Raw genomic sequence first — 14,598 nt, forward strand, 5'->3', positions numbered from 1 at the left:
TTATTGGATAATTAGAATAACAGTGTGGCATTCATCAGGCATTTGAACTTTCTCAAAAAAGCTCCCCAGGGCTTATTTAAATTAGTTATGTTTATCCACGGAGATTTTCAGTCTTATTTCAAGTGACTGTCACCTTATAACATTCAAGCCTCAATCGTTAGCTTATTCTGTTAACAGTTGTACTTTACAACAGCCAATAGACGCTACCTAAAACAAAACAAAACAAACAAAACAAAAAAATCCCTGAGTTTGCAAATCCACAGTTTATCAAAGGAAGAGCAATAAAAATGTTTTTATTAAGCCAGGAAAATAATCATTCAATGTGGAGGAAATGATGAACTTTAAAAACAGAGTTGGCTGGATACTGTCCAAGAAGCTACCATTTATTTGTTAACTAGCTCCCTCTCTCTCTCTCTCTCTCTCTCTCTCTCTCTCTCTCTCTCTCTCTATATATATATATATATATATATATATATATATATATATCCTAGAGGCCCAGTGCAGAAAATTTGTGCATGGGGGGGGTGTCCCTCAGCCCGGCCTGCACCCTCTCCAATCCGGGACCCCTCAGGAGATGTCTGACTGCCAGACATCCCTCTCACAATCTGGGACCACTGGCTCCTATCTGCTCACCTGCCTGCCTGCCTGATCACCCCTAACCACTCTGCTTGCCTGCCTGATGCCCCTAACTGCTCTCCCCTGCTGGCTTGATCCCCCTAACTGCCTCTGCCCCGCCACCGTGGCTTTGTCCGGAAGGACGTCTGGAAGGTCACCCAGAAGATGTCTGGTCTAATTAGCATATTACCCTTTTATTAGCGCATATATATATATATATATATATATATATATATATATATGTAACATTCATGACAATGGAACTCCAGTCTTTAGTTGCCTTGGTTAACTCAAATTCATACAGCTCAAAGATAATTTAGTAGATCGTGGGATTTGACTCTTTCAATAAACAGGTCTCTTTGCTCTCTACTGGACCCCCTATCACTCTCTGGTAGTTAATAAGTGTATGCAAAGAGAACCAGATGCCAGATTGTAGTGGTTCCATTGCAAGCATCAAGGTAACCAGCAGAAAACAAAAAACACCTTAAAAATAGTGATAGAATAATGTTTCTCCTGGTAGGACTTGAAATCTCTAAATGTCATTCCATAAGATGGTACAATTGAAGTTTAATTCTCAATGAGATTATACTGTTTCTTTTGTATTATTTCCTACCTGAGGAAAGGAAAACAGCTTTTAATACCAACAGAAAAACAAAAAATAAAACCATGACCCATGTTTAACAACTTATGTAGTTGATTTCATGTCTTTTTAATAGTTCTTTAATGTTTACTATATTTTTTAAATCCTCAATAATTTTTTGTCTTATGTCCTGATTATAGTGAGAAGACAGAAGAAAGCTAGGTAGACAAGGGCGGGACTATGAGAAGAGGAAGTAGAACCTGGCAACCCAGGTAGGCAGAAGCTCCTAAGGCAACCCATAAAATATATGGATGTTGCCAAGACAGGAAACTTGCAAATAACCAATCACAAGGCAAGGAGTCATATAAACCAATCCCAAGAATGTGGCTGAGGCAAAATTCTTTGAAAGGACCAATCATGAGCTAGCAAGGCTGTATCTACCCCACCTTCCCCCAGACAAAAAGAGTGTGCTCCCTCTCCTTATTCTCTTCTCTCTCTAGTGTGCAATGGGTTCCTGATGTTCCTGTAGCAGGAGACACATCCCTGAGCTCACATGGCTTACGGCCATGTGGGCCTCCACACATGGACTAACAGACTTGAATTAGCTTGGATGCTATATACCCGGCTGTAACGTGGACACCGACCTGCTCCTGAAACCCCAGCTGCGCCTTTTATTATCAATAAACTTTGCTCCTGCTAATCATTTTTGTCTGCAGATCCGTTCTTTCATTTTTTGAGACAATGAACTCGAACTCAATACCACCACACTTCGGTTTCAATAGAACAAAAAAGTTCCCTGGAACACATCTCTTACACGAGCTTCAAGACATTACCCTCAAATGGCAAGATTATGATAGGGTTTTATATTTAGGAAACTTCTATGCATAGTCTCATATTTGGAAACTTTATGTGACATCTATTTGATAGCATGCTTTATGGGTATTATTTAATTAGTTGAAGCTTGTATAATCAGCCAATATTTATTTAACTTAAAAATACATTTTATATTTTCACCACTGCATTAGTTAAATTAACTTAAAATTATAATGCAGTCTTGGTCTGGGTAGATGACCTACCATTATTTTCAACAGACTCAGGATTGGATACTATGTCACAGAAACAAATAAGATGGTTATTTTATCACTGATAGTGGACATCAACATTACAGAGAAAATGACCTGTTAAAGCAATCATAATTTTCATCCTTCCCTGATGTTACAATTAAAATCAATAGTAGAAATATAGAAGTTCTCAAAACAGCCTTGTGAAAATAAGGGTATTTGCCTCAGATGTCAGAGAAGGTAATAGTTGAGCCTTAATTTAAAACCTCAAGTAAACAAATTTCTTTTCTTCTCCCCTTGCATCTATTAGATTGATTACCAAATCATATATTTTTTCAATCTGTGACTGCTACTAAAAACTCATTTTTTTCTCAATCTTTCCCACATTCACTAGGTGAAAGCAAGTTGCTCCTTGTTCTTCCATTCCTACCTACCTGTTCTTCAAATTTTCCCTGTTTTTCTAATTTCAATTTGTTTTCAAGAATAAGCCCTTAGCTCTCGGTGTTTTTTCTCAGTGGTTAGAGCATCAGCCCACAGACTGAAGAGTCACAGGTTCAGTTACTGGTCAAGGGCATGTACCTAGGTTGCAGGCTCAATCCCTGGTACCAGGCAGGGTGCATGTGGGAGGCAATCAATTGATGTGTCTTTCTCCCATCAATGTTTCTCTCTCCCCCTCCTCCCTCCCTTCTACTCTCTCTCGCTCTAAATATCATATGGAAAAATGTCCTTGGATGAGGATAAAATATATATATATATATATATATATATATATATATATATATATATATAAATTTTACTATAAGTTTTCTACCATTATTCTGCATGTCAGATTTGTTTTGGGGAATTTTACTGCATATCAAATTTTGAAAATTTGACTGCTGAACATGGGAAAAAGGAGAAATAATGCTAGCTACAAAAAGATATTTTATATAGCTCCAGAAGGGATATAAAAATATCCCAAAGATCATTTAGTGTTTTAATTGTTCCTAAAATATTAATTTATTCAATTTATGGTTTCTCCTTTACAAATTTCTAGGAGGCTAGCAGTTTCTATGAAGTTTTTATAGTGTCATGACAAATAAATTTCATAAATGCTTCTTCATAATATAAATGCTTTTATAGGATAGCTAGGCCAAAGATAAGAATACATGGTCTTATATTTTGAAATATAGTTCTAATTTTATATACAGGAAATATGTCCTATATTCTCTAATTTTGTTTTATTATTGTTTATAAACTTTAGAAGCATGACTTTTATTTTTAAAAAGTCACAACATTAAGACATCCGGGTTAATGATGCAATCTTTAATTGGGAACAGATTTTTATATTTTGATAGCTTTTATTAAGTTTGCGCTATTGTATGTGTTACCTACTGCTGGAAAACTTCAAGGGAGGTTGTTTAAAAACATACAATTAGGAACTCATTTTGAGACATCTCCTTAAAGGCTACTAGCTAGCAAATGTTTGGATCTATCTCTTTTCAAACAATTATCATGGTATTAGTATGTCCATATATTTTTGTGAAATGCAACATCTCAAATGCCATGATCTTTTTTCAACAATTTTAATATCCAACCAAAATAATGAAGCATGAAATCCTTTTCTTGTTTCTAAACTTAATTGATTTAATCACTGACTTTAAATGCTTGGAAATTATTCTGTTTGCCGGTGTTTGAATGCCAAACACATCATCTACAGTTCTAAAATGTTGCAGTTATATTTAGTTAACTTAAAACACTGCCATGTAAATTATCCTAAGTAACCCATAGAAATGTGTAGAAAAATTGATAATGGATGACAAAAGCCCATTACCATCAAATTTCAGATAAGAATAACTTTTACAAGGTATAGAAAGTGTTGGGTCTGGCTATTTAAATGCTCCTTGTGCAATTATCCAGGCAATACAACATACAGCACCCATACATTAATCTCTGCTCCTCCAGAACTCATCATCCCCATTTTAAAGGTGAAGACATCAGAGCCAATAACCTTATTTATCTTCAGAGGCAAAAGAAATTCAAGTTTTGCCAAGCATTCATAGACATCAACTCATTTATTCTCTTTGATCAATTTGTTTTAAACTGACCTCTTTCCCCCTACTTCTTCAGAGGTTTCAAAAAATATGTTAATAAAGTCATTTGATGTATAGAGATTTCTTGACAGCCAATCAGATACACAGTCTCTCCTCTCTGGGTCCTAGGAGGAATCGGGGTTTTAGTCTTCTCTAGCACAGTGCACAGACAGCAAATAAGGTGGGGTGGGGGCGTGTACAGTGTAAAGTTCATGGGAGAGCTTATTCTTGGGAAACTGGTACGTAGTACATTTTACAAGATGATAAAGAATAAAAATATTGTTTATACTAAGTATTCAAAATTGGGGCTATGCAAACTATACAAAGTGGTGGAAGCCGAAGTATTTGCCTGGTGCAATTTTCCACACTTCAGTATTTTTTGTTCTACCTTCAATTTTTTCATGTCCATGTACCTCTAGTATTACTGCTTAGTTTTGATTTTTACTTAAATAAATTTATTTTAAAAATTAAATTTATATTACAATTATACTTTTAAAAAAACGTATCCCTTACTATAAAGAGAAAACACCTATAATAGTAAACTATTAAACTTTAAAATATTCATCTGTTACTGCTTAAACCATCTCCATTTTCTATCAGTTAAATGCATGCTACACTTTGGGAAATTCCGTCCAAATAAGAGAATTAACATTGGTAAGTGGGAATTAAATTATTGAAAGTTTCATAGAGACATCGTATATTAATTAGTTTTAATAATATACCTGGCTAGCTGTATCCATAGGGGGGGTAGATAGTCACCCAGTTAATGAGGATTTAAGCAGGAAATCCAGCTGCTCCCGAAAGTACCTCCCTTTAGCTTCTGGCAAATGTTTGAAACTATGGCTTAAATATAATTACTTTTGCTCAGTGGTTTTCAAGTTTTTTAAAGCAATCAACCTCTTTTTTTTTTTTTAAAGGAGCAATTTTTTAGAAACCAGTAAATAAAAGAGAAACTTAGAATGTTATTTGTAAAAATGCATTTTAAATGTTTAAATTGTTACCACTTTAAATGCAGTAAATCTATGAAAACAATGAAGTTATTTTGAAGAAGACAGCTGTAGTGTCACAGGCATCCTATTTTTCATTGATTTCTGTATTTTGTTTTGGGTGTGTAGTGTTGGGAATATCCTGACCCTGACAGATAAGTAACTGTAAATGGTGCACATTTTTTTTACATCTCACTTGGCTATCTTGTATCATTCTGATTTCAGTGCTGGAAAGTGGAATAGTTGGGCTTATCATCTTCAGAACTGAAACCATTTGAATCACTAAAAACTGCTCACATTACCTGAGAGATCCTCACTGTTCGGTTAAAAAATACTTCCGAAAGGTGTCCTTTTAATGCGTTGTTTTTTGTTTTTTTGTTTTTTTAACTTTTTCAGTACAAGTGTATGATATGATGTTAGTTGCTCTCTGGTTCAGATGTTCACTTGAAGTTTCAATTAGTCAAATTTATTTCATTCTGCATACTTAGCTGAAATGTGTTTCAATTTCTTTGCTGGCTCTTTATTTGCAGTGGTGAACATGTTTATATCACAAATCTGTGATAAAATGCACTTGATATACAAACTAGTACAAGACTATTATTTTGGGGAGTGAGCTTACTAGTGCAATTTCTTTATAAGCAAAAATTTTCCAAACAGGAGTGACCATTTTCTTTTAAAATATTAGCATTGTCACCTGTTTGCATGCCCATTGATTGTTATGCTGTTTGTTGACTATGTCAAACAAAAGTACCTGAGCTTGTGGGCCTTTTAATTCCATTGAATTAACAAGTGCTATGGTGGTAATGTACCCATTTGTATAATTATCCTCATTTAATATGCAAAGATATATTTTTAGATTACCATTGTAGAGCTACAGATTCTCCAGTTAATATGACTGTTATTGATTACTAATTTACATCTGTATATGTATATACATATGAACATCTACACATATACATATATATACATACATCTATTTTTTGAATCTACCTACTATTGACTGAGAAGAAGAGGAGGAAGAGAAGCAGGAGAAGAGGAAGTTGTTTTTTTGTGTGATAACACAATTTAAAGGTTTGAAAGTCGTTAATATGAAAAAAAATTACTTTATAGAACACAATTTAGGGTGTTTTTATTATAGTTTTTATTGTTCCAAAATATGGTGATAATGAATTAGAACCGCTGAAGAATTTTAGAGCACCTCTGAAGAATTGGAGTTATAACTCAGTTTGAAAAATAATGGTTTAGCTGAAGACCTTTATTTCTTTTAAAATGCAAATATCTCTACTTTCGTGCAATCAGTCATTTATACATTAATGTGCATAAATTTATTAGACATCTTGCTGGTGCTTAGAATTAATTCAGAAGAGGAGGCAGCAAAGATGAACTCAGCAACTGGTACAAATGGGAATGATGGACTCTTAAGGCTAAGAGAACTGGAGATGTACCGGCCTACCTTACAGCTTTGCTTGAAGACCTGCTGTCTATATATTATACACTCATTTATATTTCAAAAAAGAAAGAAAAGAGAAAAAAAAAACAATAAAAGACAAACCCACTAAGGAAATGTTCACTGAATTAGATGAGTGTGAGTGTGAATCTGATTCAGAATTGCATCCAACTGTTATAGAATATTTTTCTGGAACAACAATGTAATTAAGTGAATTACTTAAAATTTTCGTCAACTTGAATGAAATCAACGCCAAAATTTCCAACCAGTGAATTCCTTAACTGAAGATACTCTAAACTTATACTGTGAGTATCCTCAAATATTGCAAGCAAATATTGTGCAGGACTTCCTGATCATGTACAGCATAATATATATAAGAATTTAATGCTCAAAACTTAATCCTGTACCTTTGGTCTATGACACTTTTTAAAATTTAATCTTTATTTTTGAAAGTATTACAAATGTTTCTTTTTTCCCCCCATGGACCTCTTCTAGTCTGCACCCTCTTCCCCAGGCCTTCACCACACTATTGTCTGTGTCCATGGGTTATGCATATTCATATACATTTATTGGTTCATCTCTTCCCACGCACCCAACCACCCGCCCCCACCTTTCCTCTGAGATTGGACAGTCTGTTCCATGCTTCCATGTCTCTGGATCTATCTTGTTCATCAGTTTATCTTGTTCTTTAGTTTCCACATATGAACGAGATCATGTGATGCTTCTCTTAATTTGACTGGTTTATTTCGCTTAGCATAATATTCTCCAGGTCCCCCTATGCCAGCCGTGGGCAAACTACGGCCCGCGGGCCGGATCCGGTTGTTCTATCCAGTTCTCTTGCTCTCCCCTCCGCTCCTTTACTTTGAATTTATATTAGTTCACACAAACACTCCATCCATGCTTTTGTTCCGGCCCTCCGGTCCAGTTTAAGAACCCATTGTGGCCCTCGAGTCAAAAAGTTTGCCCACCCCTGCCTATGCTGTCTCAAAGGGTAACAGATAATTCTTTTTTAAATAGCTACACTAGAGTCCTGGTGCACAAAATTCGTGCACTCAGGGGGGATCCCTCAGCCCAGATTGCGAGAGGGAGCAGGCCAGGCCGAGGGACCCCATCGGTGCATAATCGGGGCTGGGGAGGGACACGGGAAGTTGGCCAGCCAGGGAGGGCCTGCGGAAGGGCTCCAGGGCGTGTCCAGCCTGTCTCGCTCAGTCCCAATTGGCTGGACCCCAGCAGCAAGCTAACCTACCAGTCCCAACAAAAATGGCTGCGGACATGGAGCTGGAGAGAGCAGGAAGCTTGAGTTGCCCCGGGTGATGGAGGAAGCCAAGCTTTCTGCCTGCCCTGGCCTGCCTTGGCCTCTGCTCAAGGCTACAAAGTTTCAATTATAGAAGATAAATAAATCCCAGATACCAGGGCCTCCGCTTGGGTCGCCAGGGGTCATGGCTGGCCTGCAAACCACCACAGGCTCCTCGCCCAGGCCGCCCCACACCCCAAGGGAACCCCCACCCTGATCCGGGACACCCGTCAGGGCAAATCAGCTGGCCCCCACCCGTGCACCAGGCCTCTATCCTATCTAATAAAAGAGTACTATGCAGATTGACCATGACTCCAACACACAAGATGGCTGCCCCCAGATTGGAGAGGGTGCAGGCTGGGCTGAGGGACACACCCACCCGTGCATGAATTTCATGTACGGGGCCTCTAGTATCAAAATAAAACATTTTCTTGGGAAATTTAATTAAAAAGAAAAAGTAATTCACATATACTAGTCTACTTTTTACATTTAGCTGATAAGGTCATTTTTATCAATGAAATCACACTTACCTTGAAATAAAATTAAACCCTATAAGCATAGTTCAGTAAGAGGGGGAACAAAAAAATTGAGCCAAGTTTGTTACAAACATTTTTCTGTTATTGTTCACACAATGATCTTCAAAAACTCTAATTTCTACTGTTTTTCTCCATTTTGTACTGAGAATAAGTATCCCTAAGTCATAAACTCTATAGATTTCCACTTTCTCCTTTCCCACGTTTATGAAAATTATGTCCCAATTGCTTTACACAGAAAGAAGGTAAAATGGGAAGAGATTCCTATAGTTATGAGCACTGACAGTCCATGAGAATGGCTCTGGCTGATATCTCTGTGCTTTATTCCAAATGTGTATTATTGAGAAAAGCATACAGAGAAGAAGATTGAGGCCAGTAAATGGTATGTCTGTAGTAGCTCCATAGAGGGCATACACACTTGCCTTGGTAAAACATACCTATGAGTCTTAAGAGTTTTAACAGCTCGGTGGGTGAACGTAGTTGGCAGTTGAGCATTGAGAATCAATTCAGATATTTAACAGTAATATCTACATGCAAAGTACATGGTAAGCATTGGTATGTAGTGACCAACTATAAAAATAAACCTGAAAATTATTATATGTATATATAATATAGATAAAACTCTTTTTGATTGCATAGACTATATTACTATGTAATGTATATCTACTCATTGCTTCCCTAGGAAGAGAGCAGAGCTTTTTATGTTTGATCTTAGTATGGTCCTTGAACTAATTTTAATATTTAGAAATTTTTTGTTAACTTTCTTAGAAATTTACTGAAGTACTATTTAAATATAAATGCAATATTAACCACATTAAATCTTAGAAGTTTATAATCCTACTAGTGGCCCGGTGCATGAAATTCATGCATATTAAATAGGAATTAATTAGAGGAAATATTTTAATATTGCTATTTGCCCTTTCTCTATAATAGAAGTGTCAGAGATGAAAGAAAATAAGTAAAATGTATATGAAAATCTCCCTCTTGTCAGAGTCTGGGGTGTGCTGCGGGACCCAGAGTCAAGTCACCGCCCACTATCTGCATGTGCTTTGAAAACACAGGAGACCCAGACCCGGCTGGCCCTACCCGCATTGGGTGAGACCCAGATCTGGCGGGCCCCACCCCCATCAAGTCCCTCTGGGTTGGGGGTGCAATCTTAGGTACCCGTCAAGCTACACTGGGTTGGGGTGCAGCCTCAGGTCCCCTGGCCCGGAGCCTAGGGTGGGGGGGGGGTGTGGCCTGAGGTCCCCTGGCCCAGCACAGGGGTGGGGGGGACAGCCTGAATTCCCCTGGCCTGGCACTGGGGTGGGGGGGCACGGCATGAAGTCTCTGTCAAGCTCCACCAGGCAAGGGGCGTGGCGTGAGGTCCCCTGGCCCAGCGCCGGGGCAGGGGGGCAGTGCAGCATGAGGTCTCTCAGCCTGAAGCTAGGGTTGGGGGCACGGCCTGAGTTCCCCTGTCAAGCCCTGCCAGGTGGGAGGCGTGGCCTGAGGTCCCTTGGCCCAGCCAGGCACCATGCAGCCTCAGGTCCCTGCTGTTTGGTCATGATGTTATGGCGCCCCAGCTCTTTTGCATATTCCTCTGTTATTATATAGGATGTAATAAAAGCCTAATGTGCTAAGTGTCCAGTCGTCCATTTGGCCATTCAACCAAACAAAGCATAATATGCTAATGATATGCTAAAGCCGCTCAACCGCTCGCTATGATGTACACTGACCACCAGGGAGCAGACCTCTGACTGGTAGGTTAGCTTGCTGCTGGGGTCTGGCCAATTGGGACTGAGTGAGACGGGCTAGACATGCCCTGGAGCCCTCCCGTGGTCCCTTCCCTGCTGGCCAACCTCCCGCATCCCTCCCCAGCCCTGATCATGCACCTGTGGGGTCCCTTGGCTTGGCCTGTGCCCTCTCGAAATCCAGGCTGAGGGCCACCCGCCACCCCCCCAAGTGCACGAACTTTGTGCACTGGGCTTCTAGTTATATATAATTCCCTTCAGCTTTAAATTCATAGAGCCCCAAACTGCTCATTTTGCCCATGTATTTCTCCTTTAAAATTTCCCCATGTTTTTATATAGTTGTTTTCATTTTGAGCATAAAGCACTTTAATTAATTTGGTATAAACTCACTTATATTAAACTAGAGGCCCGGTGCATGAAATTCGTGCAGTGAGGCAGGGGAGGGGAGTGTTCCTCAGCCCGGCCTGCACCCTCTCGCAGTCTGGGAGCCCTCGCTCCTTACCGCCCGCCTGCTCGCTGCTCCTTACCACTTGGCTCGATGCTCCTTAGCACTGCCGTGGAGGCGGGAAAGGCTCCCACCACTATGCTGCACTCGCCAGCAGTGAGCCCAGCTTCTGGCAGAGCAGCGCTCCCCCTGTGGGAGCACACTGACCACCAGGAGGCTGCTCCTGCATTGAGTGCCTGCCCCCTGGTGGTCAGTGCGCATCACAGCGATAGGTCATTCTGGTCATTCTGCTGTAATGGTCACTTAGGCTTTTATTATATAGGTTACACTACTTTTGAAAAAGAGAAAAAGAGAAATACCATATGATTTAACTTATATGTGGAATCAAAAGAAAATAATGAATGAATAAACAAAATTGAAACAGACTATAGATGCAAAAAGCAGACTTGTGGTTGCCAGAGGAGAGGGGGTTGGGGGACTGGGTGAAAGAGGTGAAGGGATTAAGAAGTACAGATTGGTAGTCATGGGGACATAAAATACAGCATAGGGAATAGAGTCAATAATATTGTGATTAAATGCATATGATGCCAGGTGGGTAGTGAAAATATAGGGGAGAACACTTTGTAAAGTATGTGATTGTCTTAACAACTAGGCTGTACACTTGAAACCAATACAAAATAATATTGCAAGTTAAATGTAATTTGAAATGAAAATAAATTACACTACTTTTCACGATGTACCTCTTTAGGATTACCTACACATCTAAGGGGCATCAAAATCTTTGTCATTGGCAGGTTGTAATAAGCACTTCTTTCAAGAGGATACCTAATGCTTTCTGCATCAATCTTTGTCACTCTCATAGTCACCAAATTCCACATAACAGAAGTCACTGCCTTCTGCTGAAACTTGAATCAGACACCTGAAGACATTAAAACATAAAGCCACGTCCTATCACCATCAAGCCTAACAACCCTCCTCACATTTATTTAATTAAAAAACACACACGTTATTTTATTGGGTTCATAATAAGCCTATAACAACTTCACATTTTGTCTTTGCACTGGGCGGAGCCAGTGTGTTTTCTTAGACATCTGAATGTCATTAATAGAATTAGGCAGATTCTAAAAGGTAAAGAAATAGTATGGATAATAGCCATAAATTATTTGGACATGATAACTTATTAGAATGCTATCAATTTATCTTTGCTTATAAAATCTATCAACAGGAGTTGGTTGTCAAGTCCCAATGTGATATATTTTACAATGTCATTGAAAATTCTGAATCACAACTATTCTATCATATTTTGTTCGTCCTTTGCCCCCATTCCCAAGGTTTCCTAATTGTTGTTATTAAATTTCTGAAATAATAGCAGATGATTGAAATTTATTGTGGGATATTTAAACATGCAATTATATATGGTACTTAGAACAACAGCTTAATATAAGATACTTCAATGTCACAGCCTGACTGAGCAAAGGCACGAATAAAAATTCTTGCAGCACAACCTTAGGAAAGTTTTAACTAGCCCTTGTTAGAGCAACTAGAACACCCTGAGCAAGACAATCACATTCCAGATTTAATGTACAATATATGCTATGTTATTATACCCTAAATATCCAGATGTATTTATTGTCTGTAGGATATTATATACCCGAGAGAATAAAGGAGTAAAAAAAAAATACAGCCAGTGTACACATGATTGTAGAATCTATTATGATATAATTTAATCACACATGCATATCTGATTAAAAAATACAACTTACAAATATATAGATGATCGCGGAATGGGATATTCGTTAATTTTGATGTAGTCTCTGAAAGCAGATTAAAATAAATTTAACAAATAAAGTGAGAAAACTTACCTTGACTTGCAAACTTCAACTCTTTGGCATCTGTGAGTGTGGTCCTTTTGTCAGACCCTTTCTTCTCTACCCGACGATGGCTTCGTCTTTTCTTAGACTCTCCCCAAAGATTGGATCCTCCATGCATGCTTGGTATATTCAAGATAGCAATTCCTTCCAGAGAGATGTTTATTAAATCTATCTGAACTCCATCACACTGATCAGTAAAAAGAAAGGAACAGAAAGATATTTTGTCTTTCTTTCTTGATTTCTCCTTTTGTATTTCTTTATCTTTTAATAAGAACTTTAAAATCCATAATCTTGTCATTTCTAAATAAGCTTTTCAAGAACACTTCAATATTTACCCTAAATGTCAATATAAAATATAAAACAGACAATAACATTAACCTGTTATACAGACTCTTTAAAAATGATCAAATTGAATCATCAGTGTCTTTTTGTTTACAGAAAACCTTTGGGAAAGAGACGCGTTAGTGTCTGCATGTATAACAAGTTATAAATTTCCAATGTGTTACAAAAAGCTTGACTCTGGGAAGTTTGGTCAAATTTTAGGTGGAAATTTTAATGATTGCCTCCTATTTAGAACACACTTCAAGGCACTATTAAGAGAAAGTGAATAAGAAGAGACTTTTGAAAAAAGAAAAGTACAAAACAGAATTTGCATGAGCTCTGAATTACATTAGAATGGCCAATGATGGTTTTTTGTTTTTGTTTTTCTAGATCAAGTTCCAAATACAGCATTAAAGGCGATGAGACACAGTTGTCTAAATGAATATGGAGGACTAGGCAGGCTGAGTGAGGGAAATGCCAAGAGTAGTAGTAAATGTAATCGCCAACCCATCATCACTTTATAGCTGCTGTAACAATGAATTAAAAAATAAAAACGATTAATTAGGCAGGTTTTTTTCCGTTTGTCTGAAAAATACAAAACTTGCTAACAGACACAGTGGTAAATTTTAAAATATTTTGAATTCTCTCTTCATTTCCACTGATGGACATGTGTAGAGAGTGACAAGGCTACACTGTATTTTTGGAGTCACTCATTTCTTTTTGAGTTTTCTAAAGTGGTAGTAATTACAAATAAAACCCAGACATTGTTCTTCCATGTTCAATTATAAGTCAGTATGAGAAGAGAGATGTAAATACATAAGTTTAGTTTACAAAAACTTGGTTGGGAATATGTATTTCAGAACTTGAAGGGTATCTGGCAGTGGGATTGTTTTATGTATCATGTCATAGTCCAGGAAAAAGACATTGAGAGGCATCATCGTTTTCTTTCTCATGGCAATCATGATTTCTGAACCTAGAAGAGCTAATGCTATGTCAACACGATAAAAACAAAAAAGAAACAAATAGAAAATCTTTATCCTTTTCCACTTCTGCCTCATCACACTGAACCTCATACTGCATCGTAGTCACTAAAATGTAAACACTGTGAAATAAAGCACCACATCTTGAGCCTACTTGGCAGGGCTAGAAACAAATTCTAGAGAAGGTGCCAAGTTTTCATTCAAACTGCTTCAATGAGGGTGAAACCAAGGTCTGCAGGATGTCTTCTCTTCCTCCCCCACCCCCCACCCTCCACCCCAGAAACAAGTGATTTTTTTCTTCCTTTTCATGTATTAAATTAAGATGATTTCTTTTTACTAAAGAATTCTACTCGTGTGTATATTCACTTACTGCTATATATTCTAGATAAACATATATTAATTTCATAATTAAAAGTAATCTTGTGTAAATACCCTGCAGGCCTCAATGAATCAAACACATACTGTGTGTCAGGCCTCCCACTGTCTTCAAGTGGAATGTACTGGCTGGATAATTAGATAGTACATATTTTTTAACCTTATTTGCATGCATATTATATCTTTTGCACACTGACAAGCAGCAGTAACAACAAAAGTCAGATTACCACAGGGAATTCCCACAAAGAAGTCTTCATTCCTTATAATTTGCAGCCTAAATTAAAATAA

At 37.9% G+C, this 14,598-nt stretch overlaps 1 protein-coding gene across 4 annotated transcripts in view; it reads right to left on the reverse strand.

The window, feature by feature from the left end:
- DGKB (diacylglycerol kinase beta) overlaps positions 1-14,598 on the reverse strand; it is a 554,780-nt gene that overhangs the window by 118,270 nt on the left and 421,912 nt on the right. For all 4 annotated transcript variants that reach the window (XM_080663708.1, XM_080663707.1, XM_080663710.1 and 1 more), the window contains one exon: positions 12,626-12,821. In XM_080663708.1, coding sequence (XP_080519834.1) covers positions 12,626-12,821 — 196 coding nt within the window. The remainder of the gene's footprint in view (positions 1-12,625; positions 12,822-14,598) is intronic.

The sequence above is a fragment of the Plecotus auritus genome (genome assembly GCF_963455305.1).
Source record: "Plecotus auritus genome assembly, chromosome: 4".
NCBI lineage: Eukaryota > Metazoa > Chordata > Mammalia > Chiroptera > Vespertilionidae > Plecotus > Plecotus auritus.